Source organism: Martes martes (genome assembly GCF_963455335.1).
Source record: "Martes martes genome assembly, chromosome: 8".
NCBI classification, from domain to species: Eukaryota; Metazoa; Chordata; class Mammalia; order Carnivora; family Mustelidae; genus Martes; species Martes martes.
In genome coordinates, this window is record NC_137895.1 from 4,171,756 (window position 1) to 4,190,528 (window position 18,773).

The 18,773-nt window shown below is 57.8% G+C and overlaps 1 protein-coding gene across 2 annotated transcripts in view; it reads right to left on the minus strand.

Annotated features, from left to right (window-relative positions):
* Positions 1–652: 652 nt before the first annotated feature.
* The window catches only part of FBLN1 (fibulin 1), a 78,433-nt gene continuing 60,312 nt past the window's right edge, over positions 653–18,773 (minus strand). For both annotated transcript variants that reach the window (XM_080811393.1, XM_080811392.1), the window contains exon 17: positions 653–991. In XM_080811393.1, the coding sequence (XP_080667519.1) occupies positions 852–991 (140 nt within the window). In that variant the 3' untranslated portion in view covers positions 653–851. The remainder of the gene's footprint in view (positions 992–18,773) is intronic.

Here is an 18,773-nt window from a genome sequence, read left to right on the forward strand (position 1 = left end):
GCTTGAACCACACTTGTCAGAGGGCGGGCGTGGAACCGGAAATGACAGGGGTGGGAAGCTATTCCTACGCACAGGCTGGGCCCCACCCAAAACCTCCCCAGGGGGCAGGAGGGTGTCTGAGAAGGTGTGAAGGGACAGTCCCAGGGGCTTTGCTAGCGGAGAACCCCCTTCTTGAAAGACCCTCATGCACAGGCCACCAGGAGGATCACAAAGCTGTTTATTTCCCCACCTCTGATGAAAAAAGACGGATGCACGGTGCAGAGAAAACCCAGCCATTCCCTCACTGACCGCGCAGGGTCCGCACTTAAACCTAACAGGCTCTGCCTCTCCCGAGGAAATTCTTCTGCTTTAACAGATCTGTAACGCACCTTCTAAGTGCTCCCCGAGGCATCGGGGCAGAGCTGGTCATACTTGCTACTGGACAGCACCCGTGTCCTTGGACACACTGCCTCCGATTGGCGAAAAAAGTACCAGATGTCAAACTACATATGATCAGTGCTGGAACTGGTTTTCTCTCGGCGTCTAGACTGGCTGCCCCCTGAAAAATGTCTTTCTTTCCTGCAGCGGCCCAGTCACCCCCACCCCTCTGCCAGGGCAGAGAACGGGAGCAAACTTTAACCTTGGCGTTAAAAAATAAGCAAGGTTTTCAACAGACAGTTGAGTAATTGGACTTGTTATTTAAATACCAAAATACATCGGATGAACTTATTCATCTGGCCAGCTTAATACATGTTGGCCTAACGCTAAGACAAATACATCAATTTAAGAAATGTCGACGGGGACGGGCATGGTTGGTGTGGCAACGACTTGGCCTGGAGACACAGCTGTGGCCGCATGGCACGGACAGGCCCTCAGAACCAGTACTCGGAGACAAAGATGTGCACATTGACGACGTTTCTGTGGGACACCACACCCCCGACCACATAGTTCATCTCCAGCTTCAGGACAGCATGGAACGGGCCCACAATGGGCCGCACTTGACGCACGACACCTGGAGAGAGAACAGAAGGCATCTTAGACCTCCTCGAGTCCCACGCTGAGCCAGATGTTTGAATCCCCTGTGTAGTAACGTCTACCTCCAGGTGGTCACCCCGGGCTCTGTTTCCACCTCCAGAGGACAAATGACAGTGAGTTCATTCTGGCCATCTACCTGACAGAGGATTTGGAAGAGCTTAGACGCGGGCCTGGTGTGGCGTAGACACCCAGGAGACACCCGTCCCCCTCCTTCCTACCCACCGCGTCTAGTTCTGACCCCGCAGAAGGAGCAAAGCACATGTGATCCTGTCTTCTGTGACACTGAAGATCACAGAGGGGGCCTGGAAACCCTTTATCCAAGCATAGCTGTCCCCACAGGCCATGGCCCTGGATCCCTCGCTGTCCATGCCCCCGTGGAGGGTGACACTTGAGCTCACTGCTCGGTGTTGGTGGGAACCGGTGAGCGAGAAGCATCTGCCAACAGAGTCTCAGAGCAGTGCAGCCTGAGCAGCAGAGCCTGGCCAGGGCCATCAGCAGGAGGACAGGCGGGGACAGGCGGCGGAGGGACCCCACGAAGGCCATGACTGGCGGCCTCCTCTGCCAGGGCTCAGAGTACAGGGCTCAGACAAAGCTCAGCTTGGAAGGCACCCTGAGATTTGGAGGGGAGCAGGATCGGAAGGGAAGAGCAGATTCCGTAACACTCTCCAAACCCGCGCCTGGCCATCTCCCTGTCTCCGGGTCAGGCTTCGTGGGCGTCTGCTTGCCTCTGCAGGACACCTAAAGGCTCAGAGAAAACTGTTCTGCCCTCTGGGAGAAGACTGATGGGGCTAGGGTGGGCATTAGCCTGGCCGGACGGAGTCAGGGAAGGCTTCTTGGAGGAGGAAGCAACACAAGCAGTCTGCAGGTGGATGGATCCCCGGTGCATGGATCCCCGGTGCCACCAATAGCTGTTGACATCTATGAATGAATGATGTCCAAAGTCCTTTCTCCGTCCCACCTGCTCTGATATTAGGACCTGCCCCAAGTCACGTGCTGTGGAGGGGTGGGTCTCCCGCTGGAGTGCACAATTTCTGTGGCTGATTTTCAGCCACAGAGGGGCCGTCACTGAGGGCAGGGGTGGGAAGTGTGGACCAGTGCCTCGCAGCCGACTGTCGTGGTGTGCTGCCCCGGCGTGCGGGCAGAGAGCAGCTGGGGAGCCGCAGCTCTGCAACCACGTGCTGCGAACTCGCCCTGATTGTTTACTGCATCAGACCGCTGACCCCCGGCCCCAGACCTAGGAACCAAGCCCAGGGCAGTGCGGTCAGGCCCCCAGGGCCGCCTCTGCCCACGTCAAAGGCTTGGGGTTGGGGGGCCTACAGGCTGGCGAAGGCCTTCTGCAGCGGCCCTCGTTCCCGATCAGGAGCGCCAAGTTCACGGTCAGAAGGGGAATCTGGGTGTGCCATCCCCCCTTTCACTCTCTGGGCTTATGTTTCAAAAGTGAAATGCCCAACAGCCGAGGTAGAATTCCAGGCTATTCTAAGTAAACAAGGGCTTTTGCTCTGATGGAGAGATATTCTGCAGGCTGTCAGCACCCTTTCTCTGCCCCTGCCCGGCGGTGACATTGTGGCTTTGTCCTGGGTGAACGCCCGAAACATCTTCAGCTGCTAAAGACGCGGGCTTGTCAGCGGCCCCTGACGACCCGGCCACTCCCGCCTGCCCCTCCCGGGCACAGAATCTGGACTGATCGGTGGGGGCTCCCCCGTAGTCCCCCTCCGTGTCACCCTCTCTTCTCCCCTGGCCTGAGGCCCACAGTGCTACCTGAGGCCACCAGTGGCCTGGGTTACCTCCTGACTTCTCCCACGCTGGGGACAGAGGTTACTGCTCTATTTCCAGGGCTCAGAGGAGTTTCTGGGTCTTCAAGGAAGAGGTGAGAGGCCGGGGGAGCCTGAGAACTATTTGGGGACAGAGGAACAGTGGAGTGGAGAGTACATTTCTCCAAGCGACGATCAGATATGTATTTATTTCTATTAATAATCATTGTGTTTATATAGCATATAATTAATATGTGATACAGATTATAATTTTACATATGTTATTATTATAATGCCAAATACATAACTAGATAATATGAAATATGTAAATATACTTATTTAAAATATATTAAAAATCTGGGGAACCTGGGTGGCTCAGTGGGTTAAAGCCTCTGCCTTCGGCTCAGGTCATCATCCCAGGTTCCAGGGATCGAGCCCCGCATCGGGCTCCCAGCTCAGCAGGGAGCCTGCTTCCCTTCCTCTCTCTCTGCCTGCCTCTCTGCCTACTTGTGATCTCCATCTGTCAAATAAATAAATAAAAATCTTAAAAATATATATATTAAAAATCTTTTACATAAATATTATATAAAATATATTATATATTTGAAATTTATATAAATTTTTCTATATCTATATATTTTATATAAATTTATGAATATTATATAGAAATAGAAAATGTATACATTTGTATGTTAAATAGAAATATTATAAAATTATTATGCACACACATTTGAATAGCATGAACGGTTCAGACCCACAGACATCTGGGTGTTGCCAAGCACACGCTAAGGAATTGTGTCAAGGAAATGTTGGGCTCTCCTTGCGGCTCAGCGTGGGGACAGGGAAAGGCGGTACGACCCCAGAAGAGTTTGTTAACCTTCCTGCGTTTTAACGTGTTCTTCTGTGAAACAGCAATGAAAAAAAGCAACCTTCAAAATCAGATACAAAACAAGCACGAGGACACCCTCCTCCTCCTCCCTCAGAAATGACTACTGGACGGCAAAAAAGCATTTCACGATTCCAACTTGAAAGTGATCTGATGTTCAAAGTATGGCTGAATTCTTGCCTGACGGGAAACCAGAGCAAGTGTTGAGTATTTTTACTGGATTGGTTTTAAAACTGGACTGAAAGTAAGGCCCCAAACGTGTAGAAAACGTTTGTACGACATCCGTCATGTTGGGCACTTTCCCAGGTTTTGTCTCTGCCGGGCCGTGGCTCGTTGCTCGGCGGCAGCTCAGCACTGAGACAAAGGGGCGTGGAAGGAAGCCTGGGGCTGTGTTAGTGAAGGGGGCACTGGGAGGGGCCACAGGGAGGTGGACCCAAATCTGGTGCAGGTCACGCTCAAAGCCGGGATTTTTGCAGGGTCTCGGCAATTAGCAAGAAAAATGATTAAGGTGGAACAAATATGCATGTTGCCAGTGGGAAATAAGAAATCGTGAGTGCACGTAGGAGGGCCAGGAAGCGTGTCCCCTCCCTCCCACCCCCCGGATCCCCCACCTCACTGGAAGGGGCTTCTCGGCCCCTTCCCTCTGACCTGAAGTCAGCACTAAATCCCACCTCTACCCGTAAACTCAGCCAACCCAGGGCTCCCTTTCCAGGCCACACCACTCTGTGGACCTGACCGTGACTTCTTCTGCTCAGTCACGTTTCCCCTGGAGCTCTGGTTCAGGTGAACATGTTCCCTCCATTCCCAGCATAGTCCGAGCTTGAGTTCCACCTCCTAGTCCTCCCTTTGACCAAACCCAGGTTTTCTCCTGGTATCACTTCTTTCTTTACAGCTCTCCTACCCATCGATCCACTCACCATCCATCCACCCAATCATCCATCCATCCATCCACCCACCCACCCATCTACCCATCCATCCTGGCTTCCTCCCCACCACTGATTCTAGACCAGCATCCATTCAGAACCACCATCAACCTTCCTACTGCAGGGAAACAAGCGAGGGAAGAAGAGAGACTCGTGCTGCCCATCTGTAACCCCACAGAGTTTGGAAAGCCTCTCCCAGGGGTCCAGCTGCCCCCCACCCCCACCCATCAACTTGATTCTGTAGATGTGATATTGGTGTCTGCTATAGACCAGGCTTGGGGGACCAGCTAGACCGTTTAGGTCCTTTTTCACGAAGCCTCCCCAGCCCTGGGGTCCATGATAGCTCGTCCCCGCAGCTGTAACGCCGCCTCTGCCCATGGCTGGAAAGCTACAGTCAGCTCCGCTTCAAGGGAGATGGCATCTGCAACTCGGGGGTCCCACTGTCCCCAGCCTGGAGCTGGATGCAGAGGGAGCTCCATCATGACGACTGAGTGAGATAAAGACGGAGGAAGCAAGAAGGCAAGAGGAAAGAAGGGACGGCAGTCCTTGAGGCCCCCACAGTCTAGGAAGGGAGACAAAACTCTGTCCTGAAGGAAAGAGGAACCACAGAAGGTTCTGGAAGGACGGTAGTTAATGACGAGTCTAGCAACGACACGCAAGCCGAAGGGAGGTGCGCTTCTCCACCGTGCCTGGCACGTCCGTCTGACCTGCTGGGGTCTGTGCCTCCCCAGCATCCCGGAGCCCCAGAACAACAACAAAGAGAACGCGGTGCCGGGTTCAACTGTGTTAATCTTCCAAAGCCTCGTCCTTGGCATTTCTGCTTCGGGTCTCAGACGCTGCTGGTATTCCTCAGCGTGTCTGTGCCTCTTAAAGATATAATTAAGCCTCCTTTTTCCCCTTTGAAAAATGTAGGCCCCTCAGGCACTTCACCGTCACGTCTCGTCTCTGCTTTGTAAATTGCAGCTGATGTGCTGGGAGCCGGGAAGCCCACAGGAAGCACACGGGTCCAGCGGGGGACCCTGGTCATCCCGGGGCTCTGTGGTCAGCCTTCCTGGTCCTCAAGCCCCGCCCCCCAGCATCTGCTGCTCAGAGTGGCACCCGAGTGCCCGTCTGCCGTTTGAAAGGACGGAAAGCAGCTGTGGAGCTCCCTGCACGGGTCTTGTCTCTGACACAGACGCCGATCTAGGAGGAGACCCGGGATCCTAGCCTCGGGTTCCGGGGCTCGCCGCACACGGACCAGCGGTGTGACCTTGGGCAAGTCATCATGCGTTCTCAAGGTCAGCCTTCAACCCAGAAGCCCTGTGATTCTGACCGATGAGGTGTAACGGCGTGAGCGGGGCTGTCGGAGAGGATTTTAGCAAGCCAGATGACGCATCAAGGAACTTCGCGGTGCTCTCATGTCAGTGGAAATTAACCGTGCGTTTCAGAGAGATCCGGCTTAGGAAAGACGGGTAAGAAAGTCGCAGCCCACAGAGTAAAAAGAATGAGAAGCTATCGCTCCTCGGAGACAGGCTAGAGAGCCATTGCTCTCTTGGGGGTCATCGGTCTCCGCACAGCCGTGGAAGTCCGGAGGCTCACAGCCCCATCTTTCCCGGCCACTCCGGTGTCTCCGGTGTGTGGCACGAAACGGGTCCTTCGTCCTACTTTGCACGTGACACACAGGAGGCACTTGGCCCACATTTGCTGGATGACTGAATGAACGAACGAACACGAAAACATTAAGTACAGTTCGTAAAGTGGAAACTGTCACCCGGAAGGGAGAGTGTGGGGAGCAGGAAAACGCTGGTTGCGGGTCCTTGAGTTTCCCGGCTCGGGTGGGAAGGGGACGGCGAGGAAGAGCCAGGGCTCATTGACTGGACTTGGTGGCCGCCACGCAGAGCCACAAGCAGGGAGGAGGGCGGAGTGCTGGCCCGTGAGGACGAGGTGCTGGGACCGAGAGCTGGGCAGTCAGAGGAGACCCATGTGGTCCCGACAAACCCAGACGTGACGGGCAGTCGGGAAGGGCCCGTCATTACGCACGTCTCAGTGAGGTTTCCTCGGTATAAACGATGGTCCCTGCAGAGGAGAATGAAAAGCACAGACCAACGGCAAAGGGGAAAACGCAAGAAAACAAAGATACACTGTGGCGACATAGAAAGCAAAACACTAGATGGGGTGCTTGCCTGGCTCAGTCAGGAGTGTGTGACGCTTGATCTAGGGGTCGTGAATTTGAGCCCCATGTCGGGCCTAGAGATTACATAAAACAAAACGGCACCACCAGAACTAGAGCGCGGACGGGCTGGGGCAGGGACACGCAGCCGGTGAAGGGGAAGGGAAATGAGTGGTTCCCACGTGCCCATCGGTTCTTAAGTCCTCACCGCAGTGAAATCGGGAACAGGCCTTCCCCTCCCTTCCCTGGGGGGAGTGCAGTGGACTCGAGGACTAGATACCCCAGGTCACACCGCTCACACCTCCAGATGCCATCCAGCTGGGATGGACCCAAAGCTCAGCTCTTCCCAAGCCCCTGCATCTCCTTCCTCCTCACAGTGCCACGTGATGTGGAGGAAGCTTCCAGAATGTGCTGCTCTTGGCTGAGTCGTGCATCGAAGGCAAGCACGGCAGAAAGGAACCACGAAGCAGGCCCGTCTGTAATGGGCAGTGGAGGAACTGAGCTCCTGAAACCCCGTCTTCCCTTCTTGCCCTGAGAAACACCCAAGCAGGTGCTTGGAAGGAAGGAGGGGGGTGTCTGGGCTGCATATTTAAAATACCAAATGGCCCTCAACATGTCTCCGCAGAACTCGCCCTCCGCACTTCTCGATTGTTATAAATGTGCTCCCCTCACCGGCCTCCCGGGAGCTCGAGCAGCTTGGACGGGGCGGATGCAGGCGGCCGCACGGGAGGCAGCCCCCCGAGGCCAGCCTTCCCCTCCAGGAGGCATGTGGAAAGCAAGGTCGCTCTGTGCTAGACCTTTCCGTCTCGCTCCCTGACGCGGAAGCCGATGTCTCTACGGTGCTTTGTCCTTGGGACGCCCGCTCCCGTCTGCCGTCTCGTCCTCCTCATGTCAACCTCACTGTCTGTGCTCCTGGAGGAGGAAACCGGCTCCATGCGGGGAAGTGAGTGAGTTCTGAGCATCAGGGAGTCAGCCCTGGGCCACGGCCCGTTCCACGGAGCTGTGTGGCTCGCCAGAGGAAGAGGACGCTGGGCCCTTTTCTGGAAGGGATTCGCCATCTAACGCACCGACTGTAACAGTTGGCCAAAAAGCTGCCCATGATGGAAGGGATAAAAAATCATTTCCTGCCCCTACCCCTGCCTGCTGGGGTCCTTCTGCCCCAGACCCAAGCTCACCAGCTGCTCAGATCCCCCCAGATGCCCCCTTCCCCCAAATCTGCTGCCCTTCTCCAGTCTCCAGAGAACGCGGACCCCTCCTCAACAGGCCTCCTGGCTTCTGTCCATCCCACTCGGTCACCGTGGGGACAGACGGCTTCCATCCACAAGAGTGTCCAGACCCTCCTGTCTGCTCCAGCCCCAACCTCACCCTGCCTCAGGCCATGCCTGACCTTACAACACCTTGCTCCTCACCCCCAAAGCTCTCCCCTCACTGCGGCCACAGCCAGCCTTCTAGAACGCAGGTCTGATCCTGGGGTTGTGCTATGGCTCTGCCAAAAATCGTGTCTCCCCCACCCCAACCCCCAGCTCATCGCAGGTGAAGAACTTTGCTCGGGTCCCCCACATTCTTAGCGCTCTGCCCCTGCCACACTGAACCCCTCACAGTCCCCCCAGGAGGCGCAAAGGTCATGGAAAGGCAAGTGTGTGCAAGTCTTGCCAAGGGGACTTAGGATTAGAGCTGGGAGTACCAGAGAGAGACAAGTCCTGCTCTCTGCTATCACCTCCTTCTTCAGAGGCGATAAGGCCCCGAGGAATTAAGACGCCGGCCCAGCGTGCAGCTGCCAAGTTCAGAGCGGGCCCCCCAAACCCCCACTGCTGGCTGCCACACGGCACCCGCTCTTCTCTTTCCTTTGGCAAGCACGGAGCCCACGTTCTGGGCACACACTGTGCTGGGTGCTGTGGGCACGAGCTTGCCCAGAGCCGGCGTGGGTCCTCGTGGAGCTCTCGGCCCCCTGGGGGAGTCGGACATAGAGGGCGAGGCCGCAGAGGCTGGGAAAGCGAGGAAAGAGGCTTCCATGGGGCTTGGGGGAAATGCTCACCCCAAACCAGGCACCGGCCACCTGTGAGAGCTTCACCGAGGAGCTCATCTCGGCTGAACTTCGAAGGACAAGCCAGCCCGGCACGAACAGTCTGGGGGCCTGATCAGAAGCGCAGCCGCAGGGGAATTTGAGGACCGGGCCGGACCCCAAAGAGTAGGACTTCGTCCTGCCCAAGGTCGCCCTGGAAGGTCACGGCCCAGGAACCCCACACGGAGTCCCGACACCCTGTGTGCTCTCCTGACTCACACTCCCTGAGCCCGAGCCTCAGTTTCCTCCTCTGTGGACGGGGAGAATCACCCATGGGCCTGCCATAAGTAGGATCCCCGCCGTGCCAGAAGGACGCTAGGTCCACAGCTGGGCCTGGGGGGTGAGTTCTTCGTCTGCGGCGGTGATAACTGGGACGCTGGGGTCCCCCATCTCAGCCACAGAGCGGACGTTCCTCGCAGAGTCCGTCCAAAACACCTGACATTGAGGCTCTTCCTGCTAATGGGTGACGAAGGCATCTGGGTCCTTTGCACATTATGGTTGTGAGGCGAGGAGGCTCGAACTTTCGGATTTTCACCCAACTTTCCTTTCCTGAGTTTGCATGACATGCCTCCACTGCTATTTGCCTAAAACACTGTATTTTTTTTTTTAAAATAAAGAGCGATTTATGAGTGTGCCCAGTGCTATCAAAGGCTTTTCCAAAGGTGCATGACGGCGGCAGCAGGAATCATCCTGGCTGGGCACAGACGGTCTCTGGGGGCCACCTCGGGGGGCGCTGAGGGTCTGCTCTGGGATTGCTTTAACCTCGTGGTGACTCTGGAATTCAGCGGACCCTGGGCCTGGGTGGTGACCTCCTAGCATGGTGGGTGTGTGCACACACGTGTGTGCGAGAAAGACTAACGAGCAGGGTGGTGGAGGGAGCCGTTGCACAGAGGAGCCCCTCGTAGGTCCTTGCCTCCCGGAATTCACAATCTTTAGAAGAGCAAATCCAGCAAGAACTCGCGAGGCCGTGAGCACTGCGCCGCTGCCATGGGCGCGAGCGTTCCTCTGCTCCTGTTCCAGAAGGAGCCTCTAGTTACCCTGCTCCCAGCATCTCCCCCCATCCTGTCTGCTGGGAGGGCCTTGCCAGGGTCACCAGGGCGTCACCAAATCCAATGGGTGTGCCCTCCTCTGGGAAACGCCTTCCCCTCTTCCAGGATATCACGGCAGCAGGCTCGCCGGCGAGCCCCGACCCCGAGCACAAGGGCTGTGCGCCCCGTCTCGGCCTCTTCTGTGTCTATACTCGCCTCCTCGGTGAGCTCATGGGGTCTCGGGCTCTGACCACCATCCACACGCTAACGTCCCCCAGGCTCATCTGTCCCACGGAGTGCCACCGCGGGGCCGTGGAGTCCTGATCCCAATGTCCAAGCCGAACCTCCAGCCGCCCCGAAGCTGCCGCGTCTTGGCCTTCCCCTCTCGGCAGTCTTCTCTTTTTCGGGCCAAAATCTATGGGGTTATCCGCCCTAAACCACCCCATAACAAAACGTGGCCCCCCCTTCCAATGACACCTGAATCTGTCTCCCTCTCATGCCTTCTGCGGGACCCACGTGGGGGCCCACCATCGCCTCAGCTCAGCCGCTTCCGAGAGCCTCGGCCCCACACTCAGAGGCAGCCTTTAAAGCATTAGGTCACCTCACCTTTCACCTCAAGACCCTCCTGTGCCTCCCACCTCACTCAGTGGAAAAGCCAGAGGCCTCGAAAGTCCTTAAGACCCCGCCTCACCAGCCACCAGCTCACACCTCTGTTCCAGCCTCATCCGCCTCCTTGCTGTGGTTCAAAGACACCAGGCTTCCCTCTGCCTCAGGGACTTTGCACGTGCTCTCTGCCTCACATTTCCATGTGGCTCATTGCCCCGGCTCCTCGGGTTAGACAACCGTCTCCGACTACCAGATTTAAAGTCGTTTCTCTGCCCCACAGCCTACCCTGCCCCTCCTCCTCTCCAGCCCTCCACGTCACACTCACCGCCCCCTGACCATGCACATATTCTACTCATTTCTTGTCTGCTCCCACCCTCTGGAATAAAATGAATATGTGGCAGGGTGGCATGTCTCTCTAGGTCACTGCTGTGTCTCCTGGACTGGGACCTGCTCTGCAGGGCACAGACATTGTTTGCTGGAAGAAGGGATATGAGAAGGGTCCCCAAAGAGGCCCATCCAGGCTGTTGTGGAACACAGGGGAGGAGCCAAATACTCAGCCTGTGGGGGTGCGGAGGACAGGCAAGAGGAGAAAACAGGGCTTTGAGGGATGGATAGGAGTTCACCCAGAGGAGGAAGCAGGGAACGTCCTAGCTAATGTCCAGAAGAAGAGACACGCCACGGCTTCCCAGGGTCCGAGGCATGGGCTCGGGTTGCTGGAGACAGTGGACAGAGAGAGAGGAGGGACAAGCATGCTGAGCGCTGAGGAGGAAAAGGACAGGCCTAGGTGCAGAACATCTCTCCGGCTGGGCAGTGGGGGCTTTACAGTTGACTGCGGGGGTGTGAGGGGAGCCACTGGAGAGGGTCCCCAGCTCCTGGCTTTAGGAACCGAGTGGCTAGAGCACCTTTGCCATGACATGGAAACACTTTGCTGAGAGAGGAGGGATGTTTGGCCGGGCTCAGCGGGTCCAGCTTGGGCCACTGGGGTCACTTGGGCAGGAGCAGGCTGCATGCCTCACTTGTGTGGACTCCAAAGCCCTGAGCCCCACCAAGCCCTTGGAGGGTCCAGTGCGAGCCCGAAGGGCTGCCTCGGGGCATCATCAGCTGTGTGATGGGGTGACCTCTGAGAGTCCGTGTCAGTCAAACTGGCGGTTGAGAACCCTTCTTATAGGGCTCTGAGGGCCTAAAGCTGTCCTTTGAGCATGGTGACGAGGTCAGGCACAGCACTGGGCCCTGTGCCCTCCACCTCATCTCGACTCCCTGGGATCCCAGCACAGGGGCACAAGGAAAGTGTGTGCCTATCATCTCCATGCTGTCCCCTTCAAGACACCCTCCCACCTACCCTCTACCTCCCACCGCCCTCGGTGAGGCTGCCAGCCCTCAGGGTGAAGTCAGGCCACAGCCCATCCCGGGCCTCGAGGCAGCTGGGCTGTCACCCCAGGAAACATGCTGGCTGTGGGCCAGGGTGTGGCCTGGGGTGACAGGCGGGCTGTGCCTCCAGGAGGAGAGAGAGCGCCTAATCCCCGGGATTTGCCGTGAAAGCCGGGACAGGGCCAATCACTCGTCACCCGGCAGGGACAGCCGCACTGTTGTTTTTAGGTGGAATTTCTCAATGTCATCTGTAATGTGTACTGATCCCAGGCCAAGCTTTCTGAATCAGGCCGCAGGACGGGGTCAGCAGCACATGTTTAACCCCTTAGGGGGTAATGATTTTAAAGAGGTGATCTGCACTCTGCCTGCTGGGATAGCTAACAGGACCTGAAGCCAGACTGTTGGGCGAGCAAGCGCTCTGCTCCCTGGGGGTAGGAGTGGCTGGCAGAGGTGCTGTGAGCTTGGGATCTTCACTCACGAGGTCTTGTACCAGGGCTGCCATGTACTAGCCCGTGTGTTGTGCACCGCACACGGAAGAGGCTGCAAATGGTGGCCCCCTAGGGTTTTGCAGTGCACAACGTTCTCGGCTAGATGCGGCAGGCCTGCCACAGGCCACTTCTCTCTCCCTCTGAGACACGAACAGGTGCGGGGCCCGCAGGAGCTCAGACGGCCGGATGCTGGGAAAGCCAGGAGGCGGCTCCATGAAAGCAGGCTCTGTGGCTTGGGTGTGAGTTGGCAGCCCGGGGCCCGGCCCGGGGCTTGGCCTAGAGCAGGAACCCAGGATGTTCTTGTTGAATGAGCGAGATAATTCAAGGATGGCAGAACTCGGAAGGCACAGCCTCCACCATCCTGCTTCTGGCTGGGCCTGCCTCGCCCTCCCAAGCCACAAGGATGGCCCCCAGGCAGCTGGAGCTGCTTTGGGGTGAACACTCCCGGCGCTGTCATTCCCTCAGGTGACACAAAGCTCTCACCTGCTCCAGCTCCGAACGGCTCCCCCCCAGCGGCTCATTCATCCCCTAACAACCCACCCAGCTCTGTTCAAGGACGCATGTCCCCTCCAGTCCTCCCAGTTATCAACCCAGCAAGGCAAGTATTGAGGCAGTTTTGCTGAGATGAAAACTGAGGCTCAGAGAGGTTATGCGAACTGCCTGGGGTCACACAGTTAGAAACAGGGAAGCAAGTGCCAAGCCCAGAAAGTCTCAGCCCAAGTCCAGGGCTCCAATTGTGGCCACACGATCACATTTTGCCCCAGAAGGGCCACCCCAACTACTGATAATTTTCAAACAGTAAACTTGCAATCGAGTAAGAATCCTTCTACCCACAGATGCAATCAGAATGCTATTTCAAAGCTTAGATGTTTTCAGTTTGCTTTAAGAGGGGGTACTGTATGAGGGTGCCTATACCCCGGTTGGCACAGACAGCGGGGTAAGTGGAGGCCATCAACCCCTTTCCACAGAGGAGCCTCAAGTCCCACTAGGACTGACTTTCTGCACAGTCATTGCGGGCCAGGCACGGCTACGAGCCTTCACACAATCCTTCCATCTAATTGCATTAATGGGCGTCTATAATTAGGGCATATCCCTTCTGCACCTAACCGGGAACCACCTCTAAGGTGAGTGGGACAATCACGTGATCCTCCATTCATTCCGCCTTTACTGAGTGCAGAACTAGCTGCCACGGTGCCAGGGCAAGTTTCTCGGGGGGCCCAGGGGCCTCAGAGCAGCCCACGACGAGGCCAGGGAGCTCGAGCCAAAGCGGGCACGTTGCCGACCAGCTCTCCAGCCGCAGCTCTGACTCGCTGGCTGCAGGACCCGGTGCTGGCTGTTCAGTTTTTATTACAGCAACAGTGATACCGTCCCACCAGGCAGCACGAGGAGGGGTTTGCTCCCAAGTGTCAAGCTTGCAAAGGGCTCTGTGCACGGGGATGAGTGAACGCACACGGGGACCCCAGATGACTTCTCCCCTCCCAGGTGAAACTGTGAGCAGACCCTCCAGACCCTGGCCCTGGGTCCAGGATGGCTTGGCGCTGGGGACATGAGGCTGAACCTTGATGTTACAGGGTCACCCTTCTCCAAGCCGGCAAGTATCCCCCATCTCAGAAATCAAACCCTGTGTGTATACACCCGCTCGTCTTCATGCTCCTACAGACCTAGATGCTTAGCCTCCCCCATGCCTACACATACCCGCACATACTCATCCGGAAACTCACACCCACCCACCCACATGCACCATGCACACACGCACACACACACACACACGCGCGCACTGTCAGACCAGAGGGCTTTCCCAGAAACAAAGTCACAAATAGAGTGCGATTTGAATTTCTCTCTAGACCCGTAGGTTATAATTAAAGCATGTTTCTAGCCAGAGTCCTGCCCGGCCTACACATAATCCCCCTAAGGTGCAAGTGCCCGTATAGGGTGCGGCTTGGCCCAGGCTGAGCGGCTCCCCACGGCGGTCCCGGACCCCCGTCCCCACCAGCCCCCTGCAGCCAGACGGGGAAGAGGCAGGCCCAAGGGTCCCGAGGAGCAGCCCCCGCTGCGGCCGCCTGTGGGAACGAGAATGAGTCGGCCCTGGTCAGGTGAAGGATCAGAGAAGGCTGTTCCGGACCTGCTGCCTCCCCAGCACGTGGTATCTAAACCCCGTTTCTTGACCATGTAGGCTTGGAGGGGCTCTTTACTCACAAAGGGGTGGCCTGAGGCACAAGATCCCACAGCTGGGAGCGAGCCCTGCAGCTGTCCGGAAGGAGACGCTTCATGACCTACCCCTCTGACTAGTGCCACCAGATGCCAGTGGTAGAGATGCCCACCGGTGTAGACTAGAGGAAAACGGGGCTGCACCATGGGGACCATCAGGGTGGGGGGCTCTGGAGACAGGCGGTCCAGGTCCAACTTCCATCCTCAAGTGCTCCCAGCTGAGAGGCCCCAGCAAGCAGCTTAGTTCCCCCGGCCTCAGTCCTCTCATCTGCGAAGTGGGGACAACCACCATGGTGGGCTGCAGAGGGATCTAGAAGCACCACGGGCGGTGCACACCTCCCAAGGAGCACCGCGGACCTCCGGTGGCTCCCTGTGGGCCACCGAAGTCCACGGAGGCCTGGCCCTGTGACGCTCCCAGCCTCTCCTCTCACCCTGCTCTGGTAGCACCGGACCGTGTGGTGCCTCTCCCGCCCCGCCTCTCGTCGCGTTGCCCCCGGGCCGGGGATACCTCTTGGCCTTGCTTACTCCTACTCCGCTATCAAGACCCAACACTCATGTTACCTCTTCCAAGAAGCCTCCCTTGACCGCCTGTGGAGCCGGCTGGGCTGCCTCTCCTCTGCCTGTCCAGCACACTCCGCTCTTTACTGGAAGGGTCAGCTTTGGTGTCCGCCTCCCTCTCTGGGCTGGGAGCAACCAGAGAGCAACCACCTCAGCCTCCTCGAGCCGACCCGGGGCCGGGCCACAGGAGGCCTGCGCGTGTTTCTTGGACTCCAGGGAAGGTTAGGTGACAGGGCGACAGCGTTGGCAAGACCGCCAGGTACACCGCACTCAGCGGGGAGCAGGAGGGGAGCGGAGGGAGAGCTGACGCGTGTGCAAGCGCTCGCGTGCCTGCAGAGGTAAAGCCCGCCTGCGTCCGGTGGCAGGTCCCTGGGTCCATGAAGAGTGTAACGTTACTCCAAACCCCAGAACCTTCAGAGGGTACCGCTGGGAGGCGCTGCCCAGCACAGACAATTAAGGCTGAACGACACTTGGGTGGAGACGCGTGTAGGAGGGGTTGTCTTGAAGCTTCCAGACCACACGAGATGACTTAAGACCACGCCCCCTTGAAGTTGATATGGTCAAGATGTTCAAAGCACCATCCCGCTGAGGGCGGGAACAAGGTCCAGGAACAGCCTTCTCTGGTTCTTCACCTGGTCAGGGCCGAGCCTCCCAGGTGCCACCTCCTCCCGGCAGCCCGCAAAGATTTGCTCAGGCAGGGGCCACCGGGCTCTGCACCCCAGCACCTCTGTGCTCTCCTGTCTCGCTCCGGAGACAGTGAGCTCCCTAGAGGCAGAGAAGCAGGGATGGCGTTAGCACGGCCAACATTGGATCCTTGCAGGCCGCCACGATGTGAGCAGAACGGGAAGGGAGAGCGGCTGCTGGAAGGGCCGCGGGGACAGCGCACCCGAGCAGCCCGCACCCGAAGCTACGATTCATGCCCGTGTGAAGGCCACACGCGGCAGTTTATCGCCAGGAACTCTGCAGCCAGAACGCAGGGACGGTCTCGGCACAGTTCAAGTGGAAAGACTGGTCAGATCTCACGAGGCCCAAGGCTAACACGGCCGGTGACGCTGATACAAAGCTGTTCTTTTGGGTTCCTGCTTGTTTTAGTAAAATTAGAGCCTTCCCCGCAGTTATGCAAAGGCTACAAAATGGAGCTCCCCCCCCGCCCCCCGCGGAAGAGCAAGTAGCAAGCCCACCTCTTTCACCCCAGCTCACTTGGGGGCTGGGAGGGCTCCGGAACTAGCAGTTTTAGGGCTGTCCTTATCTTAATTATCATCATTTATAAGGGATGTCCGCTAATACAGTCAAATGTTATGAACCGCACGTCACGCACCAGCGGCCCGGCGTGAAGGATTCCACTCCAAGCAGGAAACGCCGGGCCCAGAGAGGAGTCGCGGCTCCAACCCAGTCTGGTGGCCCTTTCTTGCCAGGAGGGGTCAGTGCCCCGGGAGGTGGGACCCACGGAGGCTGTGTGAGCCGGGGCGCTTCTGTCCCTCCCGAGTGGCCTTGGGTAAACACTCGATCACTTACTGTGTGTCCACAGCTGACGGGGAACCAAGGCCCGTCCCAGACCCGCACAGAACTCACACCGCACGTGGCTGACGCGCTGTCCCGAGGCTCCCCGAGCACCCCCCGAGCTCACAAAACAGGTGTTTGGCAGGAGGGGCCGACTTTCAACAAGCCACTAAATTCCCCATCCGTGCGCCTGCTGGCCAAGGATGGGTCGGGCCTGCACAAAATCGGAAGGTGGGTCTAAAAACCACTCAGGCTACGCGCTGTCCAGCTCCTCTCGGCTTTGGGGAGGTTTTCACAGAAATGTTGGCAAAGCTGAGCCTCAGGATAGACAGATTTTATGTTCCTGTCCTCGGAAAAAGAGCTGAAAAGAAGCAGGGAGGAGGGGGGTGGCAGGGAGGGCTGAGGCTCTGAGGCCCACCGGGGCCCTGAGGCCTGGGGAGGGGGCGGCCCCCCGCGGCGGGGGAGCTGACAGGACCCAGCCTGCACCCGCTCGGCCAGGGCCCCCTGCGAGTGCCGAGCTAGTACCAGAAGGACCCCTTCTCGGCACAGCCCCTGACCGCAGCCCGTGGCCCGCAGAGCGAAGTCTGAGCATGGGGCTGGGTGAGGAGGCCTTCGTCGTGGCCCGAGGGTACCTCAGCATTAAGAGGGCATTTTTGCACGGCCTAAAAATGCTTTCTTCATTTTTCTCTGACAGCTGGTGAAGGAGGAATGCAACAGATGGCTGCGCGGGCTTTGGGCAGACAGCAGGCTCAGACCTGGGCAGAGCCGCCTTTATCCCCACTAAGAACGGGCTTTTAAGGGATACATTAGGGGAAGGCCTGGCCCTTTTAGGTTCTGAGTGGACTTGGGGCACTTTCTTTTTCTGTTATTCGGGGGCAGAATGAGCTCTGTGGCCCCAGGGTCCTGGCAGCTTGTGCACGCCGCGTTTCTCTGGGACCCAAACCCTCAGTCACTTTGGCCAAGTCAGCCCCAGCCGTCAGCGGGCTCTAGCCCCGGGTGTTCGGGGAGCACGGGGCTCTAGGCCCGCTTTGCCCCCAACACCGAGTGGCCAAGGACAAGCCTCTTGCTCTCCTGGCTCTCACTAAGTGTCAGTTGCTTCTTCACATGTGTCAAGACTCAGCTCAGACCTCACCTCCTCCAGGAAGCCTTCCTGACCTCGGTGTCCAGTATCCATATAGGGCATGGCCTAAAGCGGGCAGGTGTTCAGCTGACACCTGTGAGCGGGTCAGTGTCCCTTCCCAGGCAGTATGGGCAGCATGGGGCTGCACATTAGTTCTCTTTGGGCCCCAGGAGCCCTCCCACATCCTGCTGGTCATGCAGACAGCAGGTATGAGTGGCCCCAGAAAACACTTTCTTCTTTTCCACTGACACACAGGATTCCTAAGACATTGCTTGAAATGAGAACTGCACCCCTAAAAACAAGTTGGCAAATACCCAGGTCCCACTGAGTTTCAGATGCCCAGTCCCAGTGTGGTTGATTAACTCCGTTCCCTTCTTTGCCCGAGAGAGACGACTGCACCCATCCCTGAAGGTATTGGTGAGACCCGAGAGGGGTGTGGGGTAAACAGTTTGGCTGTGGCTTGTGGGCTACTCATGCCTGGGCTCGGGTCCAGCAGCAAACCATTCACCACAGGTGGATAGGCCTGGAGCTGCACCACCACGGCCACCCCCAGGGGCCCAGGAGCTCCTGGGGTGAACAGGAGTTATTTGGGACAGAGGAGGAGAGGGAAAGAGGAGGAGACCCAAGCAGAGAGATAAGGCAGCGACCGGTGGGCAGAGATGAGAGCCCAACCCGAAACCCAGCCCAGGTCCCACCCCAGCCGGACCTTGCCATCCGGACTCCCCTGGCCTCAGTCCTCAATCTGGGAGATGGCATCAGCACGAGGACCCTGGGACCCCAGGCCAAACCCCGGCCAGATGGATGCCTGGCGATCACAGCGAGGAGTGGAGGAGGCCGAGTCCACCGGAAGCAGGACGAATCCCCCGGGGCTAGCCTGGGCCCTCCTCCACGCAGCCCCAGCCCGGATTCCAAAGACCAGAGCACGCGTGACCAAGCGCAGTGAGGGACAGCACATTCCATTCCCAGGGGCTCCATTCGGTTCCCCACTCTGCCCTGAGGCACCGTGAGAAGACGGGCACACTCTCGCCTCTCTGGGCCTCGGTTTCCCCCTCTACAAAGCAGTTGGAAAGAGATGGTCTCTAGGAGCCTCCAGGCTCTGACACGCCAAGATT